Source organism: Parambassis ranga, chromosome 7 (genome assembly GCF_900634625.1).
Source record: "Parambassis ranga chromosome 7, fParRan2.1, whole genome shotgun sequence".
In the NCBI taxonomy this organism is placed as follows: Eukaryota; Metazoa; Chordata; class Actinopteri; family Ambassidae; genus Parambassis; species Parambassis ranga.
In genome coordinates this window covers 13,715,324-13,739,669 of record NC_041028.1, presented here as the reverse complement: position 1 = coordinate 13,739,669, position 24,346 = coordinate 13,715,324, and the positions used below count along the sequence as shown (strand labels likewise).

Below are 24,346 nucleotides of genomic sequence, written 5' to 3'. Positions count from 1 at the left end.
GCACTGCTACCAGCACAAACACAAGCAGTGACACTCGCACAAACAGCCCCCCTGCCTCTAATGCACTTCTTAGACAGCTTAGCTGGCTTTTAGTTAGACTGGCAAGTCTCATCCTATTTGATGGATTATGCGCCTTTGCCTTTCACCTACATACATTCATATATATATATATATATATATATACTCTCACATTTAAGTGAAAAATAATACAGGGTCACACAGGCTTTTGTCACTGTGCAAAACTGTACTGAATTTTGTATTAACATTGGTTATCTTAGACTCTGTCAGGTCCTTATTATTTAAATCATCAATGATGTATAATAAAGTGGCAAATACAAGGTCTGCTTAATATTGAATGAGTGCGGCTCTCTGTTTCACAATAAAAAAGTACGCAAGACACCAGAGGTTATTGAACCCTAACTCCAGATGTTATGACGCACATGATACGCAACACAGTACACATTGCCACACTGTATTGATTTTGAAGAACACTTAAAAGGTTACATCAAATGTAGCATGCATATTACTGACCTTGTAAACACCCAAATGTTTACGTATGTCCATGTTCTTTGTCAGCTGCATCTGCACTTACTAAAATCAAGATTGAATAGAAATACGGACAGGTTACCTGAAATCACAGAGTCCAGGCGTCCAGCCTTTGTTTGCTCTCTACAATAACAGACCACAGTGCATCGCCTGCCTTTCAAGGTCTTCAACCTACTCTTTTGTCAACAAAATTCAGGGATCAGTGTTTTACTCATGGCTTATGGATGCAGTTGTATAATTCAAAATTTTATCATCAGCAGCCCGATTGTCTCTGTGGATACAGCATTTGTGGCCCACAGGGTCCTGAGTCATCATTTTTTTTACCTTATATCTGAAATCAGATAATTCATGTGAAGTAACCTAATGCAGTGGCATAATTCCCCCCATGTGTGAGTGGGTGTTTGATAAATACCTGCATGCTGAGTGGAAGAAAGGTAGTTTATTCAGACCCGATCACTATGCACGGTGCTTTATAAATCTGAATGCCTGCTGTGAGATTTAAGCCCCTGCTTTGTTGTCTGTACGGATGCTTCTCACTGGCTGGTGGCCAAGTGGATCAGGGGAATGAAAGATTCATAACAAGTGATGCAATTTTAAAGCATTTAATCAAACAAAAAGTATGATTTTCAAAGGTTAAAACAGTTCTACATATCCTGTATTGTTCTACTGATATGTAATCAATCAGTATTTGGAAAGACAGAGGCTAGCTGAGCTGGCTAACTGGCTAACAGCTATATCTTGATATTTAGGAGATTGCACAGAATGTACAGATCAATGCATATGTTGATGAATTGATCTGTACATTGAATACGCATTCTCGATTATTCTCGGAAACCCTGTGGGTGTTTCTCAAGACGTCTTTAACTTGGAACAGAGACCATGCCATCAACAGCTACTGCAGATACAGATACAGCAGATTTATTGTTTTGTTTAATTAAAAAAAAACAGTTAATTCAACATATTTTCACCACAGATGTTTCATTGAAATAGAAACAAAGTGCAAAGTATCAAAAACAGGGCTGGATTTGTCATGAAAAAAGATTAAAAACTTGACCTTTTGCTGCTGGAATCTACAACACTGTAAAAAGGTGGTCATAAAATAAGTCACCTCCACCTTTGTTTTCCAAGACTCTCCTCCGCTCCCAGATACTGCTGTTTTTCCAGGACAGAGGCTGCTGTGTTTAGTACTGTTGTCATGGCTATTGCCATGCTCCACAGAGAATATTATGCCTCCAAGTCTTGCATCTGTAGTCCTAATCCAAACCGTTTACAGACACAGAGAACAAAGCTTTGCCTTTATTCAAAACTCCAAAAACAGGGGTATTATATATCCCCCTTCCTCCTCTGTCCTGATCTAAAAATGGTTTGCTTCAGTATGTTGTGGCCAAGTCAAGGTTTAATGGCTTTAAATGATGTCTATTCACAGATTCCAGTGATGGGAAGAGACTGAGAAACTATACAGAGAGAATGAAGTATTGTTTGGGATGGGACTTCCTGCTCTCTCACATCGACGTAATCAGTTTTAAATGAAATGAAATGAGGGAAAATACAACATGTACAGTGCAGTGACATCCAAATGTGCTGTCAGAGGCTGAACACAGAGGGCATGATCCAAAGTACCAGCTCACATTACAGTAAGTAAATGTCAGCATGAGAAGATGGAGGCTTCTAATGTATGCACGTCATGAAATTTTAACTAATATTAATTGATTACTCCCTGCCTCTAGTTTTCACAATAAGCTGAATACATACATCGGCTGAAAGATGAGCTTTGTATTCAACGTAAGGCATGATAGACGTAAAATTATGTGCAACTCTATGTGTATAATAAATGGATTTTCTCCCTCAAGAGGGACTTTGCATGAGTTAAAGTGTGGGATTGAGCCGACTTCAGGTCTCTGCCTCCGTTCAGCACCTCTAAGCTGTGACAGCATAACAACAACAAAAAACTGTTTTATAAAGCAGCTTGCCGGTGAGGTAGGTGGAAAAACAGAAAGGCTACATTGTTGTTGTTGGTAATATTACTGGTACTTTTATTGAGTCTTTTAAAATTCGACACGGTTACGTCTCCTCGGTTATTCACCCAGCAGAATCTGCCACTTTGAATTAACCACAGACATCCTATACTCTTGTAACCGATCATATAGTGTTTCTGTGCCACACTCCACATGTTAACGTTAGAGGAAACCACTTTGGAAGAGATTTAAAGACCTCACTGCATTTGTCTGAATCCTACAGTGGTGTGACCAGCTAATATTACTAAAGACGCTTGCTGTGCCTTCTCTTTCTTGCTCTTTTTTGCAAGCTTGAAAGCTTCATTTATATTTGCCCAAAGTTTCCCTGAGCTAAGCCTCTCTGACCTATTACCCAAAGTCCCACAAAACCAGGTTTGTTCGAGTCCCTTTAAAAAACACACGTTTTTGCCAGATGTTGTTCCTTGTTTCTTTCCACATACTCATAAAAAATTATGTTTAGAAAGGAAAAAAAAGAACACCGTAATGACATCAGAATCTACTTGTTGATGTCCAGAGCTGCAGCAGAGTGAGGTGCTACTGGCTTATTGGAAATGATCTGGATGAGTGCATATGGAAGGCTATCAGTTTTTTTTTTCTGCCGTCACATTGAACTTTGTGTAATGTTCACTTCCTGAGGTGCCTTCAGTCTCTCTGTGCACACATCCTCCTCCCTGACTCCTGCCAGCTCCTTTAGGTAACATGTTTACATTTAGGCAGAGGTACTCAGGTCATTATGTTTAATAGGCCATCACAGCATCTCCGGCACCAACTGTTCTCTGTGTACATGCAGTGTCTGGCGGATATAGCAGAGCTGGATCCCAGTTTGAAGGCTGTATCCTTCAAAGACGGATTATGTCACAAAGACGGTCAATGACCAGGCCTCCATAGAAAAAGTCCTTTGAAGGATGGAGCCACTAAACTTAAGACGGCCATTATTAGCTTGATAAGTTACTATTATTTTGCAGTCACTTAAGATGAGGTACTAATTTAATTTTTAAGTTGCCCAGTAAGTCATCACTTTTGAATTATATATTCTGATTTAATTAGAATTCATCAGAAGTTCAATAAGCCATAGTGAGAGCAGCACGAGGGTCTGCTCCAGTTTTCGGTTTTAACACTCCACTATTTTTATGTTTTGTAGGAACAGTCTTGGCTGCACTTGTTGGAAGCTAATCTTCCATAATTCTAAAATGAAAACATGACTCCAGTGGGATATTATCTGATTTTCCAGCATTCAGAATCAGTATTTTGTTTATTGCCCAAGTATGTTATTACAAACAAGGAATTAGCTTTGGTATGTGGCAGCACTCTGTGCATACTCAACAACACACATCAAAAGACACAAAGACACGAAACATGCTAGAGTACAAAGACAAGAATAGCTACACTGTTAGGCCTGAATAAGTAGCCTGTATTTACAGATGTGGTGGTGGGCTGTCTTTTGTGTCTCAGTACAAAAGTAATGAGTGGGCAGGAATGGAAAAGGGTATAAGGGATTGTTATGCCTTCCAACTTGCTCAGTCCGGAGCAGTAAATGTCCTGGAACGATTTCAGGGGCTACCAACAACCTTCTCAACTAACCTAACCATCTCCTGTGAGGTGACCCACACCGCACAGTGATGGAGGCACAGAGAATATGCTCTACTGCTGAGCAGGAGTAGATGGGCAGGGTGTACAGTATAGGTGCTCTGCTATAAGAGTATTCTTTTCAGTCAGACCAGTGTTTTTTGTGTTTTTTACCTTGACATGTTTCGACTAATTCCTGCAGTCTTCCTCAGAAGTCACATGATGTTACCGGTGACGTGCCTGCCAGCTGATTTGTGACTTCTGAGGAAGACTGCAGGAATTAGTCGAAACATGTCAAGGTAAAAAACACAAAAAACACTGGTCTGACTGAAAAGAATACTCTTATAATTGAAAAAGTGAAGACCAAATGAACCTTGTCGAAATAGGTGCTCTGCTGTTTGTGTGTCAGGCGAGAGATGACTGAACTAAGAAAGCTAAAGACCTTTGTTGATGGTGAGTGATGTCCAACGTATACAACATGAGTGCGTATATCTCTCCGCATCGCTACATGTTCATTGGGGTGAGGAGCCAAAAACGGCAACTGTGTGAAAGGAGCATTTTTCTTTGTTCAATGTTATGAATTAAAGTTTTAGGAGAATCTTTACCTATCCCCTTACCCTGTTTTTAATGCATAACCTTAACTTGTACTTATTTCATGTCTAATCCAACTGTGATAAAAAACAAAGCAGCTCGTGGTGTCAGGGAACTCCAGCCTTGCACTCCTAAGTGACAGTCCGCCACTTTGCATGTGCCACTACCATCTCCAACATACCTCCTTCCTCTGACTTTTGCAGCTGTATCTGTCCTATGTTCAGATGACATCGGGTAATACTGATCATATATGTTGGGCAATACGTCCATAAGTTAACACAACCATGTGTATCTGGTAGCTGTATTATCAACAAAAATTGGATAACATTTTAACACAGTGTGAAAAAAATTGATGGATTGATTTACGACTTCATAAAAGAAGTGAAGGATCCTGGCAGCACCTTGTTAGTTAAAAGTACAAGTCATAAGTTAATTAAATGAATTAATTACTCTGTAGGTCCCTTATGATTTAATGGCTACTGTAGTGTAAGAAGAACTGAGATTGGTAAACCAACATCTTTTTAATTTTAGAATCAGACATGATGTTTGGGTTTCCACAGAACCTTCAACCTGAAAACCCTCCAATGAGAACAGCTACACAGTAAACAAAGGAAGACTATATGGTGCTGAATGTTTCCACCACATCACTGCTTATTGGTGTAAGCTGTGTTCAACGTCTGTTTCTCATTACATTTCTTGTTCTTGAACTAACCGTCTTTATGTCTATACAGTTTGGAGAGGATGCACAGGACATGTCTCAGACAGGGTCACCGCTCTGTCACAGGACAATCATGACTTACAGACATTTCAACACGCTATTTTGCATATTAGATCTGTAGATTTTTTGTGTCTCTTCACACGTCTCTTTGCTGTGCTCTAATGTCATTTTGTGCTTCTGTTGTCCTCTAATCTATTTGTTTCCTTGCTCTCTGTTCATTATGCACACACACACACACACACACACACACACTGTTTAAAGAGACAGCAATTTATCTTCCACTGATGATTCAGTTATGTCACCTTTATATATTAAACCACTTTAATCTGTTTAGTGAATCAACCATTTAAAGCTGGGGCTCGTGTAGATGTGCAGCAGAATAAATGACTACGACAAACAATAATCAGATTGTGTCGCTTTATGTTCGGTAATATTGTTTTGCAGTTCATCAACACAAACATAGTCAAACCTCATATCAAAACACGACAGGATATTTGTCAAAACACTTCTACATTCTCCTCATTAGACATTCATAAAAACAGACGATATAGATGTTATTTCAGACACAGATGTAAAAGAGGCCTTTGAAGCTCTACTGGAAGCAGATGAATGGGATGTATATTATATACAGTTAAACCTTATCCATCTTCATTTTTCTTAAATGTTCCGACAGCCATAAGACAAACGGACGGACAAAAATCACAGCAGGGCTTTTAAATCTCCTCTGAATATATACTTTCTGTTTTTTTGTTGTTGGCTTTCTGTTTGTTTATGAGCCTGCATTTGCCAAATATCAAAAATACAGATCAGATATGAGTTAGTCCTCAAATCTACAAATGAAAATATACAGTGACAGAAAGAAAAGTGCATATTATTACATTGTGATATATTCCTGTATTTTTATTATTTTTTTATTTAGTTATCCGGGACAACAGGCTGCAAAGACAATACTAACAACATATTTATTCCCCAACATGCAACAAAAAAGGTGATGGATGTCATGAAAAGTGAATATACTTACACAGCACATAAACACCCCTTTAAACAACCACATTGACTTCACATAGATGTTTCCTTATGTGGTTGTCTGTATTGTGATAGTTAGGTCAGCTGCATCTGCTCATGCGTGTGTACTGATTTGAGTTAGTATAGGAATGTACAGTATAGTCATGCATAATAAAGAGACCCTGCTATACAAAGGGTGAGCACTAGGTGGCAGGCTTTGCACACTTTGCCCACAGCTTTAGTCTGCCTAGGAACAAAATGTCAAGTCATGGCAGGGGAGAGGAAGAGACATGCATAGGGCAAACATTACACTTGGAGTTGGGTGTATTGCTTTTTGGAGAATGTGCGTTTATCCCTTATTGAGATATCTTTTTCTAAGGAACTATGCATACAAACTAAAGACAGCATCCCTCCTCCAACTCATCCCATCTCTATTTTTCCCCTCTCAGCTTCAAACAAAACAAATCTCTGGCAGCTTTATTCTTTCCTTCATCCTAGCACATCTCTGTCTGTAGCTACTCCCACCTTCTCCTTCCTTCCTCCCTCCTCCTCCTCCTCCTCCTCTTCTCTGCAGGGCAGCCGGAGAGACTGGCATTTCTCTAACAGCAGGGGGGGAATCTGCACCCAGCCTCAGCCCACGCTGGGGCTGTGGGTGTGGCATAGCAGACAGTGTGCGTGTATGTCTGAGTGTGTGTGTGTGTGTGTGACTGGCAACATGTGACCGGATCCCCCACACTAGATCTGTGAGTCACCTTCTCTAATTCACCTGGATGGATTAATTGCTTGGCACCCTCAGTTTCAGTTTCAAAGAGACTTGGCACAGAAGACGGTGAAGTATAAATCACAAACACCTGTCCTCATGGTGACCAATTACTCAATGGATTACAGTCAAAACTTGGCCTCAGATACCCCCACAGCACCTGATACAAGCTGTCACACTGCTCATCAAGGGCTTTGAATTCATTTAGCTTCAATTAAACTTCCTAGGATTCTGGCCAAATGTGATCAGGAGGATAAATGTAAAAACATTTTGTGCCAACAAAAAAACGAAAAAGATGAGGAGAATTAGGAGAGAAAATCAAAAAATGTCAAGCTGTGAATGATCAGATGACAGCAGGGAGGAGAAAGCACGGTTCAGGCTCACTGTCTTTTAAATGAAAAGTAATAACAGAGTAAGAAGAGAGTTACAGCAGCAGGTGAGTCAAGGATGAGCACCTGCTGTGTCGATGTGTCTGTTCAGTTTCACCGGAGATAAGGGAAGAAGAAGGAGAGCGTCACGGGTCGATCCTTCCGCTGCTTTAAACTGACAAACAAGTGAGTGAAGATAAGCAGAGGGAAGAAAGTGGGGGAGGAGAGACAGACACCAGTGCAGAGGCAGAGGCTGCAAAAGAGAGAGGAGGGAGAGAGAGAGAGGGGGGGGGTGGGTCAGATATGCCGGTGGAACTCTGGTAGTGGGGAGGAGGACAGGGCCGGTCGCGGTTCAATTCCTCTGCTCTTCATAAAAGATAGCAGCTGGTCAGGGATCTCGGCGAGGACGTCTTTGGCCAGACGGGCCATGCTGAGGACCTGGTTCCCAGATCTGTCGATGTAGTCTCTGAATGGAACAAACTGGGAGCAGATGGGAAAAGGAAGTTCAGACTTTATTATAGACTGTGTATAGGTGCTGTGTATTTCAAAGTGTAGTTCACTAATAAACATGTCAGTGGGTGTATCCATCTTGGGCTGAGCGTGTGATTTAAAGAGAAAATTATGATTATTAAGAACACTTAAGAGCCTACTTAGAGATATCAACAAAAAGATTTTAAAAAAATAAGATTAGTACAGAGAACGTTAAGGTATTAAAGCTAAATTCACGACCATCTGTCTCCCCCCTCTGGTGGTGAGAGTAATTACACAAACATTGACATACACATGATGTAAGCCTTTTTAAATCTGGAGCATCACAAACTTGGATCTTTCGCACGCCTCTGTAGCCTACAACGTTTCCATGACTACGGTTGCTCCCCTTTTCAGCTTTGCCCCTGGTGCACCCGTATGGGAATATCACACGCACACACACGCACACATACGCACACATGCACACACATGCATACGCACACACACAAACATGGCTAGCTTTAAAATCTGGAGCTAATAGGCTCCATCAGCAGTCAGGCTTGAATTTAATGAACAGATTTGAAATTGCTGCTTTTAAGCAAGCCAACATCAGAACTGGGGGGCATGGATGATGTCCTGATGGCGAGTCCTATTACAGAATATTAAAAACTCTGTCATCATCTGTACATTTTACCTTTAAAAATGACTGATAACGTTAACAACATGAAAGCATAGAGCCCTGAAGAACAATTTGCTTTGAAGGAGGATTCAAGGCCTTCTCCTTGTATACTGAGCTCAGGCGCTTGTTTTTTGTTGATTTTTGTTTTGGCTAATTAACATGAAGAAAACCTTAATAAGCCCAGATCAGTTCATAATGTTGAAAGCAGTGATTTGATTTCCGGTAATAATTGTCTTTTTCAGTGTTCAGACTGTCAGATAATGATTTATTTTCTTTGCGTTTCTCTAGAGCTCTGCTTTGGTGTCTGGGGATAAAATTAAGCTGTCATATAAAGTAGGGCGAAAAGGCCCACATGACACATTTTTGGCCCTCAGTGAGAAAAAAAGCTGTCACGCTTTGAGGACATTATAAACCACAGGTGAATCCAGACTGTTTCTCATTACATTAATTTACAACATGCTCCTTTCAGACATGATATATGTACCACTGCTGGCTTCATCTGTCTGTTTATGACATACAACTTTTGTGCAACACTTGATTCTTGGCACCTGGTGCGTGACAGAGAGTGGAGCTGGGAACTAATGATGCTGAGGGAGAAAGGTGTTTGGCTGCAGCAGTGATAGATCTGGAAGCTGCGCCTGTCTCTGAAGCTCTTAATAGAGGACAACTGTGCACACAAGGGACTCCTAGAAATGTTCTCATCAGCTACAACTTTGTATAAGATAACAATTTCATCTAAACACTCCAACAGTTTGCAACATTTCCAAGCTCGATTTTTCTGTCATTGTGTTTTTAAATGTTCTGGATCATCATTTGTTCAGACAACAATGCAGTGTCAAACAAAATAAACAAGATTCTTTGAAAAATTTAATGTAGGAAATTTCTAATAAATTGAACACAGCGCTCTGAAAGAGACAGAACGACACAGTCTACCTCTGTGTTGTTTTCATCTCTGTGCTTCAGAACAGACTTGTATTGAAAGCATAATGGAAATGTTACAAAATTCAGTCTTGTAAGAACCGTGTAATGCAAATGTGAAACACGTCTGAATGGGGCTGTCAAACCATTATGAAACCTGTCCACTTTGCAGACTGCTGTTTACTTCTGCAGCACCCAATCCACATTTTAAGAGATTCAAGGTGTAGTGTCATCATATTGAACTAATAACAACAGGGGAGCATGAAACGTAAAGAGAAGAAATCCTCTTCCTGGAAGTGTAAACATCCTGATGAAGCTAATTTCATAATAAGGTTAGCAGCAATCAAAGGATTACTGGGTGCATGCAAATGTGATTACGGCTGTTTGGGAAACAGACTGAATGGTCAGAATGTGATAACATAATAGCAACAGCACCACAGCTCAATGCACTGTAGCATAAATGATCCGGTTATTAACCTGCTGTGATGCTTGTTTTCTTATCCATCAATACACAACTGTTCAGGCTTTGCTTCAATCCGTCTAACAACAACATTAATGTCGGTGTTAAATGTAACTTCCTTATTTACAACAAACAGCTGGGGTGTAATTTTTCGTTATCGTAAATACTCACACCCCCTCTCAATGTACGGACATTTATCATGGTAAGTGCCTATTTATCATCGCACTCAGTAGACTGGCCGGTGCTCTGCACTACTATCCATGCATTCCATAGCACACTGTTATCAAGAGGGATTATGTTGGCTTCCTATTCTCATATCTCCAACAGTGGCTATTTCCAGGCGTGTTTTTATCAGTATTTGATGGAGTTAATACCAAATAGTTTTTACAAAGGGCAGAGCACTCTTTTCTCTTAAAAATAGTAACAGAGGTTTTGTTTTTTTTCAGTGATCAAACTCCTTTTTTATGCGTATAATACTTATATGTGTAATACAAGATAAAAAGAGGATGAACAGAATTATTTGCTTAAAATAAATGGTGGGAGATACAATCTCTGAGGGATAAAAAAAACAGAGACACTAAACTCTCAGATTACAAAAAGCTTTAACAAAAGACTAAAAAACAAAGCACAGAAGAAAAGACATAAAACACAACAACAAGGAACAAACTGTGATGCTGCAAGGAGCAAACAGACAACCTGACAAGCACACACGGACTCAAGCGAGGAACAATAGGAAAATTTAAGAAAACATAAAAATGTAAATATTTATTATTATTATATTGCTATTATTATAATCATTACTATTATTGTTTTCCACACAGCTGGGATAATAAACTGAATTTAGGAACTTGATACTCTCTGACTGCAAAATATCATCATTATAAGAAATAAACAAGGAAAAAGTAGGCCGACAGACACTCACTTTACCTTGTGGATTAAAATAAACATGATCTCACTACAACTGGAGCAGGAATACTAAATACACTTGCTGGCAGTGGTACAGAGTATTATACATATTCTGTGTTTACTGTGACCATATGATCACACAAACACAAGAACATAAAGTATCTTATGTTTTCTATTTCATTTCTATTTTTTTTTGCTTTTATTTCAAATATGAGAAGACCTTAAATGGGCAAAAATTGGTGGACTCTCCTCTGTATTGTACAGTCTATCATAGATGTGTATTGTATAAGGCAACCCCTGGTGTGTTTTCAGTGTGTGTTATGAATGTAAAGCATTTCCTCCTGTGGGGATATATACCGCATGCTGATGCTGTTGACAGAAACATGCTCCAGTCTAATGTGCGAAGTTAAGGAGAATGGCAAGCAGTACCTGAACAATGTCTCTCTCAGCAAGACGTCCTCTGGAGGATACTCTCACCTCATCTCCATCCAGCTCCTCCATAGCTGAAAGGGGAGAAAGCAGAGCATGACTCAATACTAGAACCACTAGGGGAAAATACAAAGAAGGTACAAGATGTTCTTTTGTATTTTCATAGCATAATTTCTCAAGTGGAACACAGCATGGGGACTGAAAGGTGTGTGTGTAGGGGGGTACTCAGCAGAGAATGATTAGAATGCTCTATACACCAAAAATGTAATTCCTCAACCAAAAAAATGATCCACAATTACACTACAGGTCAGAAAATGAACATAATTCTGGACACTGGAGAGGGGGGAAGGCTCAATAGCTTAAGAGTGCAGTTACAGGAGCGCTTTTAGACAGCAGGTTCAACTACAGCCAAATATAGCTCTCTGTAAAATTGCACCCAGTTGGAGATGTCAGCTTCAGAGGTCATCAAAACAGCAGCTGCACAACACTATATTGTGCATCTTGCAAAAAAATAAAATAAATAAAGTAGAGATCTGTACGGCCTGATAGACAGTGGTCTGACTTATTTATGAAGGCTCTTACTAACCTACACATACTCATAAATAAACCACTCAACAGGCTGATAGCCACTCACAGAGTCCAGTACAAGAACAGAACCATGTCCAAGTCCAACTAGGAAATGACAATCATAGGAAAGTACAGGGTCCTTCCAAATACCTCTTGACAGGCGATCAGGCATCATCTGTCACAAGGTAAACTCAACCAATTGATGCAACAATAAAACTAATACAAAAAAATCTATAAAAAAAGAGAAAAGTGTGTGAGAGCAGTTGCTTTTTCCTGTCACTGCACCTAAAACACAACATCAGCGGTTTGTTCTTCCTCACAGGACATCGACAGGTCTGGGCCACCTGTCGTTCAGCTTCAAGCACAGAGCTTAAAGCCTGACAAGACGAGTTCCTTATCCCACAAATCTTGTAAGGAACCAGGTAAGTTAGATGATGTCCCACACAGGGCTTAGACTGAGGAGAACAGGATGTCGATCATTTATTTTTTATGTAGCTAACTTAGTATTCAAGAATCAAAAGTGTTTTGCTTTCAGCAGAAGGCACCTTCCTGCTCTCACAAAGAGGTCAACTTCCAGGCCGCTGAAAATGTTTTTTCAGGGTGGTTCTTGTAACCATGGTAACCAAAAATGGCAAGGGATGGGAAGGTTGTGTCTCATAAAATTCTGTTTAATATTGACCTAACTCTAACTGAAAGGGTTAATGGTGGGGCCATTACATTCCCAGGTCTATGAACCCCAAAAAACCTTTCAAGTTGAAAAAAGGCACATGAGTTGTTCTCATCCCATTTCTGTCCACATCCTGATGTCTTCAAAGTTGCCCTGCACTAATGTCACAGCAAGGCTTGCCATCAGACAGAGCCTGTAAACACTGTCAAACATGGTGTAAGATTCAGTACACAGACTCAACAAAGAGCAGACAAGGCAATTTGGCCCAGCACTAAGGTGTACACACACACACACACACTGATGTGCTATTAAGCCAGTTTGACCTTCTGACCTCTAAACACGCTTTCGACTGCTTAAACAAGTATAAAAATGATAGGCCGTCCGACACAATCATTAGGTGTTAAGTTGTCACACGCTGCTGAGCAGTAACAGAATGCAGGCGCACACAAACAGTCCCCACCGAAAAGTCATTCATTGATCTGTGGGCTGGAAGATGCTCGCACACTTGACTTCACTGACTTTGGTCTCCTTGGAAGGAGGGCAGAAAACTGGTGGACATAAAGAACCAATTAGGACACAGCTGCTGCTGTGGTTTACTGTTTGTGTCTCATCATATCAGGTAAAAGTCAAGGTCCAAAGATGCTTTTCATGAAACATCACATCTCTGTGTCTCTGCAAAGTCAAGGTTGTTGAATTAGGTTTCAGTCACTCTTCTAGAATATATCCGTTAAACATTCTGTCCACTGGTGGCGCTATAGAGCAGATTGAGGTAGAGAGATAGATACTTTATTGATCCCTGAGGGGAAATTCAGGTATCCAGTAGCAACAACATAGGAGCAGAGATTGATTATTGATTATATACTTTTCTTCATATACAATTGGAGATAACAACAAACACTATAGTGCAGTGTTTTTGCAGACTTTTCTAGCAGTCAGAGCAAAAAACGAACACTGTTGATGAATATGAAGTAGCTGTTACATTACTCCTCATTTAGGACTGTAGTATACTGTGAAGTGTATGGATTTACCTAACTTTTTTACCATTTTAACAACAAATTTCATACAAAGGTTCCTGCACTCTTTTGAACCCCTAAACATTTTTGGTCAAAAAATAATACTAGTAGTAACAACTGCAGACACATTGAAATATGTTGTGGATTATAATAGTAAGAGATATGCGTTTTCTTTTTTGCTTATTATATACGTTTAATGCCTTAACCTTGCGATAGAACAACATGTTTAAGATCCCTCTACATGCAGTCTGATGACTTGCACAGCCTTCATCCACAGTCTAACTCACCATCAAACTCAGCCGGCCCCACACCGACGATGATAATGGACAGAGGGAGTGGCGATGCCTGTTTAGAAGACAGAAAGAAAAAAAATGATGCAACTTGCTAAACAAGGCTCAATTAGACAAGACTATTAACATCCTGCACTTACAGCAGAGGGTCGATAGGTCTTCAACATAACCCTTTATCTTTCTGTGACACAAAATCAAAAGATGTGTACCTGGACACTCGTCTGCAAAGTGAACTAATATTTATTGGACAATTGAAAGTAATCATCTTGACTGAGGTTTACTTTGTCATGTTAGTCATTACAGTCAGATGGGGACAAAAATAAATGACTAACATTTTGTATTTGAGACTGTTAGAAACTGATTTCACTAACTCAGATGTTACACAAAGTCAACATATATTACTTGACAGGTTACTAAAGCTGACAGAGTAGAAGATAGCTATCACGTTATTTTGGGGAAATATAAAACACAGGATGCACATCAGTAGCAGGAGATATTGATATTTGTTGGTTGGCGTGTAGGTGTATGTGTGTATATGTGTGTGTTTACTCACATTGACCACAGCCTCTTTGGTCTGGACCATGTCAGATATCACTCCATCTGTGATCATCAACAGGACAAAGTACTGAGAGCCATCTGTAATCTCTGCTGCACAGCTGGGGAACATCCATACACACACACACACATGAATATCCATGTTAAAGCTAACATTCAGTCCAAGCAAAGAACACACAAAGAACACATGTCTGTCCTCTGACCTGAGCTAAATCAAGCTTCAAGAAATAACAGATGCAGCTGAAGTTAATCTGTTCTCATCAGAGAAACAAGGCAGCAACGGAAAGCAGCACTTTGGTTCAGGAAGCAGGTGAACCATATAGTGCTGTGTAACATCCTGTGTTTATATACTTAAATTAAACCAGTATGATTTAAAAGTGGGTCAGTATAAGCTTTTAAGTTTTGACCTACCTGTCCCACCTGTCTGTAGACTATTTTAGTGTGTGTTAACTCCACTTTTTCCTCAGTTATCTTTTTGACAAAGTGCAGGCAAAACACATGGTGCAATAAAAGCCCAACAACTGCCTACGCAATGCAGTGACACTGTGGCTCCTCAAGAATGTCCAACATTTTGGTTAACTAACCAGGTTAGGTTTGTAGTACATGAACACAAGTCACATATTCACACTTTGAATTTAGACCAAAAGGTGAAAAAACACTGTCTGAGTACCAGCAAAATAAAAGATGTGGAAAGGTTAAAAGTTCTAAATCAAATGATCAAGGTTTATTTTCCACTGCATGTTATGTCATTGAAAATAAAGATTACAATTAACAGTCTACTACTAAAAGTCTAGGGGAAACCCTTTTGAATTAATTTAAAATGTTATTGAGGATATTTCAAAAGCCAGAACAGCAAAAAACATACATTTCTCCTTTTTTTCTTGGATCTGTCTGTAGGTGCATCAATGTCAATCTACTTTTTGCTACGTATTTAATCTGCATCATATCCGTCTATGATATCCATCATCTGAACCAGCTTTGTCCTGCAGTGCAGGGTCACGTGGGACTGAAGCCCAAATCAAATCAAATCAAATCACAGAGATGATGATAATTTGGACTGTGATGTTTAACAATGTTTTGTCCTAAATTTGTCAAAAAGGCATTTTGGTACAATGCATCTCCATCCAAGAATAAAAACACATTGTATAACTACACAGTTTAAAGAGGAGTTATTAATGTGATCTCTCACTTACTTTGCCACTTTGTTGATAACAGGTGCAAAGTTGGTCGGTCCGTACAGCTGCACTGTGCGCAGGCTCTGGAAATAGGCCTCCAGGACTCCCTCTATGCCCACACAGTTTGGATTGTCACCGTCGCCACTCTACAACACAGGTTCATGAGTCCAGTGTGATAATGATGATAGTCCATCCAGGAGACAAATAACACCATTATACACACATTCTGCTGACAGCGGCGATTATATACAATGTGTACAGATCTAACAAAGAGTCGCACTGTGTCACAAAGCGAGGAGGTGAATGGGGATCATATTATATATCTGTAAGTGAAGCAATCTCTCAGTTTGGGACTGTAATACTGTCTCACTCTTACTCGTGAGGCCATGAGGTTCACGGGTGTTCAAAACTGAGTGGGTGGAGGGTATAAAAATTGTGAACTCCAGGGGGTTCGAATGGGATTTACAACCTGCTAAAACAGGTTTGAAGGTACCTTGTGGAGGATTTTTATATTGGACTTCAATAAAGTAAAGAGACTCCCAGCATTAATAAGAGTCAAAATGACAGAAGCCATATAATGATTTCATATTTCATTACAGTGCAATTAGGCCACACACACACACTTATTGTAACACTGCAGTAATATATTAGATTCCCGACTGTGCTGTGGTGGATAATTAAGAATTTCATTTGTTACATACTTCTGTAGGTTCTTGTTAAGCTTCCTTGGTCACACAAGGCTGTGAAAGCTGTCAAATTACTGACGATTTTATATAGATCATGACATAGTCAATCTTCAAGTCTGAAACTTGATCATTACTGAGCATTGCACTCAGAGTGCATGTGTATATTTTACCCGTATTAACAAGCGACACAAAAGGGCAGGTTTTTTGTGTTTTATTTGTATAGATGATGTGATTTTATTATATTATGTTGTAAAAATGTTGTTTTTTTAGAACACAAAATTATTTTTCTTACCTCTGGGGTTTCGTGGTTTTGATTTGATTATTTGATTTGTGGCTATCAGGTTTTCATTAGAGCATTGTAAAAAAAATGTTTTTCTTTCTTTCTTTCGATTTGATTATATGAACTGTGACAGACAAGTACAAAAGGATGACTTCTCAAAATTTTAGAGGGAGCTGTTCAGCAGTGAAAACAGCAGAAGGTTTCTATAATGGGCCAAAAGCATCCGCCAACCTCAACCTGATCATCAGCTAAAGTGTTGTTATCTATCAAACCCTCTGTTATATCTATGGTGACATGAACATTTTTGATGTTCCTTTTTTTGTTTTCCTCTGGTATCACTATAGAGACCTTTCCTTCCAGAAAACACTATTTATGGAGATAGTTTATTCTTTGGGGTCCTTTATCTATGGAGACTTCTTCTGTGCTGCCTGCTGGCATGAGTGTGGTGATGTCATCTTCATCATTTGCAAACGATGCAGCCAAGGAGATAACTGATGATCTCTGGTGATCTGAAGAACAGTTGCTCACTAAAGGTCCACTATTCTCATACCAATTGTGTCATAACTGGCGTCTGGGTGAGTGGTTGCAGGGTGGCTGGCAGCAATGACTGGACAGTTTGATGCTTCCATGAAGGGATCCTCTCGCTCATTGTGGAACAGTGCAGCCAAGGAGATAACAGAACTTTGGCCACTGCTTGGAAAACTCTCTTGTTTGGCTGCTGGGCTGCAGGATGGCTGTTCACTGGCCTGGAGGTCCTCCATGTTGACACCCACCATAACATGGCTGGTATCTACACAGGTGCTCCAAGGGTGACTAGCAGCAAATAAAAGGATAGTTCAACACCTCTGTGGTGGTGAGAAGAGGCTGATCAGGGTGGCATCCTGTCTAGTATGCCATCAGCTGCCAAGGAAATAGTTGTGAAAAATAGTTTCTGAAAAAAAGACCTCTGAGTGCCCAGTGTTGTTATTATATTGTTATTTAAAGCCTGGAAAAGCTCTTCAACAAGTTTCCCACAGAGGAGGATGTGGTCTGGTGAACGTCCAACAGCCAGTTCCACAGCCAGTTCTACGGCTATCAACAGTCCACATTATCAATGACCTTGTTAAAAGGAATGTCCAGAATTACCTGGTGCTGTGTAAGGAATTCTTGTATATTGGTCTCAGAGTTGGTCTCAGAGGCAAGCTGAGCAAGGCCAAAGTCCATAACTCAAACCTTGATTGGGTTGTCCTGACGATTCACAGCCATTATATTTTGTGGTTGAAGATCAGCATGTACAATGGCAGTGGTCTGCAGGTGGAGCAGAGCTGTGGCCAGCTGATGTAAAATTACTCTTATGGAGGAAATGTCCATTACACTTCACAATATGACAGCTGTCTGTAACAGGATGGTTGAGACGCATATGTTCATTTCAGCTGTAGCTTGTTGGACTGTTTCCTCTCCTATATTAACCCTAACAGCCTCTGTTGTGCTAGTCTCTCCGCTGTAACATTTGGTTACACAACCAAATGCACCCTCACCGAGGAACACTTTCATTCTGTGACAGTCCTAACAGGAGTTTTTTCATCGACACCTTGCTATTCAGCTTTTGCAAAATTGTATTGTTCTACTTTCTACTTTCTGTTCTAGCAAACAAAGATTCTATACTGAATGCTATGTTGACTAGTGTGTTTGCGTCAGCCATCAAATCATGATGCCATCAAATGACATTATGATTTGATGTCAATAAGCGTATCCTGCACTGCACTGCATTCTAAATCACACCTTCTCAAAAACCGCAAAAATTCTCCCATTGAAAACTCAACACCAGTCATTTTGGAGTCATCTCTACGTTTTCTTCTAATCAGTATTCCGGTAGTCCATCTGAAAGCTATTTTTATAGATACTAAGGTAAGGTAAATTACAGGTTTGTATCCTCTAAAATGTATCTAGGAGAACGCTGCATCTTTTATAGCTCTCCTAAATTGTTGTCAATACTAATTCTTTTCTATTTCCCTGAAGTAGAGAAAGGATTCAGCCCAAGTACATAAGCTTTAAAACTGAGAAATGCAAAAGACAAAATGCTTTTCACTGAATTATGCAAAGACATAATCTGTACACTGTCAACAAGCTGTTACACAGACAAAGATACTGGGTTTATGCACCTAAAATGGTGGTCCTCAGTATTCCAGTTTACCATCATTGATCGATTATCAATCACACCTTTTGACGCCCCTTTTCTGAAAAGTGGATGCAATGCCACATCACATGTAGACACTTAGCGTTCTGTCTGGCTGCCCTCATCCCTCAGGAGGGCGTAAGGAGGAAGTGGAGGGGATGCTGGGAGATCCCCGCTGGCAGACAGATGAGCCAACTTCTCAACTTGTGTGACCAGCTGTTGTCGCAGCTATATCTCCTAGTTCAAACCACACCCTGCTATGGGTAAATGGTGTGCATGCGCCCTCTGCGCACGTGTGTGTGTGTGTGTGAGACTTACCAGTGGGAACGCGTGGGAGATTTTGCCGTCAGGGGGCAGCTTAGCTCCGAAGCCATAGGCAGGAAAGAGCTTGTCGCTGTCGTAGTCCTGGATAATCTCTCCCACTGCTTTCAGGGCCATGGCATATGCATTCATCTGGTAGGGACTCATATAGTGAAGGGAGGTGGGCTGGGATGGGTTACCTGAGAATGAGCCGATGTGCACACACACACACACACACACACACACACACACACACACACACACAGCAAAGTGAATAATAACATGCTGCTTCTATCTGGCTGGCAGAAATACAAGGAACATTGTATCACCAGTGGAAAACCAAGACAATATAGAGGCCAGAAAAATACAACGTGCGTCATCTTTTCCCCAAATGTAGCACATAGCATTTGCATTTTTAATTCCTACTGAGACAGTCTATGCAGATTAGGAACTGTGGCTGTAAAAGTAGAAATCACGAAAAATAAGACACACATTTATCTCTTAGGAAATCAAAGAATCTTACGATGTTATCAGTATGTGGAATCATGTGAATGTCTACACTGTAAAAATTGCACACATCAAACACAGCTTCCTCCTCTCTCCTTGGAATAACAATCTTTTCCTCTACTCTGACCTGCTTTCAAAGAGGATGAAAGAAAGGGAAGGTGATTTGATTAGCCCCGACAGATTCCCTGCTCCTGATACACCCACTGATAATGTATTCCCACTAATCCCACCGAGCTTCCCAACTGCGTCGCAGGTGTACTGTGCGCCTTTGGCCACAGAAATACCGAATACAATCACCGTACTCCCTGCACATTGCACAGCTCACTGCACATTCCATCATTTGAGAATAAGAGCCTAAATGCAACAGTCTATTCAAGGCAGCGGTGTGCGCACCATTCCAGGTTTATGTGTACTTACCATGGAAAAAATGAAGGGTCACATTATGCTACAAAGGGACACGTGCCTTTCACACTTAAGTGCTACATCTGTCATATACATGTCTGTCATAACTAAGAACAGTTTCAGATGAAGAAACCTGCAGTTAAGAAACCGCGGTAGGTTCTATAATTAGAGTACAGACTTATAACACTGGGAAAAACTGTTCCCCTGGTGACAGCCTGTTAACCTGTGCATCGAGCCATGAACTTTGTTAAATACAACTGATTTGCGTTATATTAACCAGCAGCTCAAGTGAAATCCTTTTAACTAAGTGTTGTTTTCATCTTAAGGTAGGCTCTTTTGCATCCAGCAGCTAAAATCACCTTGCAAGACCCCAAACTGCAGCTGTACCACTTACAGCTGGCTCTTTTGTTCTTACACATCCCAAATACACAACAAAACATCACACAATCTTTGTAATTCATCTGTCAGGGACTTACCATTGGATGCTGTGAAGTCTATAGCCACTGTAAAGTTCAGCTGTGTTCTGTTTTAAATAAAGACGACAAAACAATAGGGCATTACACACACAAGTACACTGTGTCTTTAATACACACCAACACAACAAAGTGCAATTCAATCAGGTTACTGGCAGAGTGGCTAATTAGTATGGCAGGACAAAACTCCCCTCGCCATCTTGAAGGTCTAATTAGGTAAAACAAATGGAACCTCTAATTAAAAGTGAATGCACTCACTAAAGGGGGTATTTACAAATACGATTTACCAACACCCCCCCCAAAAAAAACAAAAAAACAAAAAAACAAATAAACAAAAAAAAACTAAAACCAAAAAACAAACACACAAAACCTTCACATCTGAAAGGAATTCAGTTTGAAGTGAACTGTTTTGGGGGAAATTCAATCTAGTATCTTCACACACAAGGACACAAACAACCAAAATGGTGGTCACTGACACTCACTGTGAGCACAAGCTCATTATTATTCCACTCACCCTCCTCGGATGAAATCCACAAAGGTATACTCGGACTCTACTTTGAAGGACAGCAGAGTTACCTGGCAAACACACACAGACACGTATACACATACAGAGTGATAAACAGAGAGGGACGATGAAGGCCAGGTAGACGAGCAGCAGGTAGGCAGTAAAAAAAGGAAAGTCATAGATAAGCAGGTAAGAGGTGATGAAATATATGACATAAAATACCAATACAGAGGAAATGACAGGCAGATATGGGTGCTCTTACCGTCCCGGAATTGACGTATTTCTTCTTTTTCCCTTTCTTCTTTGGGTTCAAAACCTGGTGGAGATGGAAAAAGTTAGTGATGGAAAAAGGCACTTGTAAAAAGCCACTTTATATCCTCGACTAGTGTTTAATAATGAACATGAATAATTCAGCAGATTCTTGATAATAGTGGCAGGCCCTGAATTGAAACTGACAATATTTCCAACTGTGCATGTATAGGGACCGCAAAAAATATCACTCCACCCACCCACCCATCCATCCACCCACCCATCCATCCATCCATCCATCCATCCATCCACATTACATATGGGGTAGTATAATTTGTTCTGCTGAGTAAAGTGACATGTTTTGGTCAAATATGATGATATGATGGACTGATGATAAGTAATAGCAAACACTGAAGTTAAGAGCCTGGAATTGCTTGGCTGAATTGGACTTCAGTGTCTGTAAATGGACACATGCACAACAATGTGAAGCGGAACAAGACTATCTATAGCGTGCTATTAATCCTCTCATTGTGTTTTGTTCATCTGTTGAATTGAAGGTCACGTAATTACAGTAACATGTACAAAATGTTTTATGCTTTTGAGAGCACCTATATTCGTCCACCATTGTATCAATACTTCAGTTTAAAAAAGGTTGTACAGCCTTTGTGAGGACTGTTGCTTTTTCCAATCCCCTAGCTGAAGTTAAAATATGACTAAAATCAGAATTATAAGGTCTTCATGTGATGACAGCAATGAGAAATCATCAAACCACCTCCATGTCATGTCTCACCTCGTACACATTGAACTGGTTCTGCCCCCGAGACAGCTCTCTGTAGCTGGTGGTGAACTCGCCGATGAAGTCGTGGCTGCAGACAAACAACACCCACACGGGCAGGCGAGCATGAGCGCAAATTCTATAATCCCATACAAATTTTTATGTCGTTCTCTGTATCCTCATGCTTCATCTTTGCTTCTATCAAGCTGCCCCATCTCTCTCTCTCTATTCCTCGCTTCATAACAAGTTTGGCTGCAGCCACAGAATGTACACAAGACGTTTCATTTCCTTCTGACATTTGGGAGGTGTCAGTATGAATCATGAGTGGTTATCCACAGATGCTTTTACCTTCCATCTCGGTCCCAGTCATAGACTTCTACCTTCACAGTCCTGAAACAGACAGAGAATTCTTATTTCTGCAGATCTCCTGTAAAATAACACCTTAAATTCTGTTTAATTAAAGAAAAAAAAGCTCTTTTCACTCCAGGGAGTAGATACAGTCATTACCCATTCACCGATTCAGAGGTGTCACACTGAAGAAGATTATTGACACAGCAGGGACAGATCGATATGTGAACTGTGCTCAGATGAGTCAATGGCGAGGCTCAATTTTAAATTTCTATTTTCTCTCATGTAGAAATGAGTAGAAGTTGTATGCATGCATAACCATGAAAATTCACATGAAGAGCCATGTACTATACACTGAGAGTTTACTGGGTTATGTCAAAGGTTTTTGAGTCATTAGCATATCTACTCTGAGTGTTTAAACTAAACCCCAAAGGTTCACAGTTACCCTGCATTTATCTCCAGTGCTAGTATATCACTGTGTAAAGGAGATAGTGTCAAGAAACAACTAGTAAAGTGACAGATTTCACACCCCCCATGCAAAAAGTGAAGCCAGTTCTGTTTTTGCATTGTTTGCATGAATTTGATTGCCTGGATGTTGCTGCTTTGTGTCTTTATCATGTAGAGTGTAAAGCTAAATAACCAGGTGACTAACCCCTTTTTAGCTGCAGCTGCACACTTAAAACAATAGAGTGCAGTTCAATGGGAAAATTGCTCTCGGGCTCCCCTTGCGTTTAAATGTGCAATCTCACTGTGGTAGATATTTGTTGCATATTTGAAGCACCTAGCGTATATGAGGAACAACAGTGCAATGTCCACAGATCAACCCGATCTCATAGAAATAAGTAAAATAAACACAGGCTGTTAGCAACACACTATGTAATACCAGTACACAATGTATGCTTGACCACTAAACATTGAGTACCGTTTCCATGGAGATCGCACAAAGTCTTTACTGTATTAAATTAACCTCGGTAGCCAGAGTTATTGACACATACGCTCTCAATGTTTCTGAGGTGTCGCTGTAGATTTAGAGGAGCTAATGCATGTTTGCATTAATACAATTAACGAAGATAATAATATACAACAGATAAACTACAGTGTATATATCTGTTTGTTTTGCACGAGACATCACAAGATGGGAAGTCACTGCTGTTACATCAACTGAGTGGCAGTAAAGTGACAGTAAAAATCTATGGATGGAGCTTTCTTGATGTCACCCATTGGTTTCTGAAGCTCTATTTTGACCTCGGAGGGAGGCTGTGGGATGCTCCATTCGTCGCCATATTGGCAGCGCCACACTCCAAATATGACAAAGCATAACAACAAAAAACCGAGCGCGAGTGGAGCTGAAGCAAGTGGGTTGGTAAGCAGGAAGCTCGCACTGTGATACGGCACCCGTCATTCAAAGCATTCACGCCCATAATTATGTGTGATTTTAAGTAAAAAATAAAGCTACAAGTGACTTATAAAAGCTTTTATTCAAACCCTGTACACAATATCCAGTATCAAACATTGCTGTGTGAAAACTGAGTCAGTCTCAATAACGCCAGTGCTGGTCCCTGGGACACCATGACCGACTGCTGGCATTATTCTGACCGCCCCAGCAACAGGTGATGTCATCCACGGAAAAGTCCACCTTTTCATTATTTAATTACAGAAGATTGGTTCACATACATGCAGTTCAGAGTGATATTTGCGGCAGGAGTTGTACGGAACGTTCTCTGACCTGTCATAGTCGCCGTTGCAAAGAGCTCTAACAGGGATGGTGAAGGGCTGCCATACGGGGTTCAGTGTGTTCTTGATCACCTCCGTCTTGTGGCAGATGGTGAACCTGACAGTAAGACACCACACATGAGACCTCAGAATGGAGAGTACTTTCTCATTGCTCACGTTGTACCTGAGAAAATAATCCCACCTCTCTTATGTTCAGCTGCTTCTGAATTCTGCTATATCCTTTGTATTTTTTTTCA

The 24,346-nt window shown here is 40.3% G+C and overlaps 1 protein-coding gene across 5 annotated transcripts in view; it reads right to left on the bottom strand.

Annotated features, from left to right (window-relative positions):
• Positions 1-7,692: 7,692 nt before the first annotated feature.
• Positions 7,693-24,346, bottom strand: part of cpne9 (copine family member IX) — a 53,787-nt gene continuing 37,133 nt past the window's right edge. For 3 of the 5 annotated variants that reach the window (XM_028409820.1, XM_028409823.1, XM_028409822.1), the window contains 12 exons: positions 24,103-24,207; positions 22,377-22,418; positions 22,044-22,119; positions 21,267-21,320; positions 21,014-21,075; positions 20,503-20,549; positions 19,136-19,317; positions 15,715-15,842; positions 14,520-14,622; positions 13,964-14,021; positions 11,430-11,503; positions 7,693-8,049 (listed from right to left, as the gene is read on the bottom strand). In XM_028409820.1, coding sequence (XP_028265621.1) covers positions 7,867-8,049; positions 11,430-11,503; positions 13,964-14,021; positions 14,520-14,622; positions 15,715-15,842; positions 19,136-19,317; positions 20,503-20,549; positions 21,014-21,075; positions 21,267-21,320; positions 22,044-22,119; positions 22,377-22,418; positions 24,103-24,207 — 1,114 coding nt within the window. In that variant the 3' untranslated portion in view covers positions 7,693-7,866. The remainder of the gene's footprint in view (positions 8,050-11,429; positions 11,504-13,963; positions 14,022-14,519; positions 14,623-15,714; positions 15,843-19,135; positions 19,318-20,502; positions 20,550-21,013; positions 21,076-21,266; positions 21,321-22,043; positions 22,120-22,376; positions 22,419-24,102; positions 24,208-24,346) is intronic. The other 2 variants (XM_028409824.1, XM_028409821.1) reach the window with 1 other exon arrangement.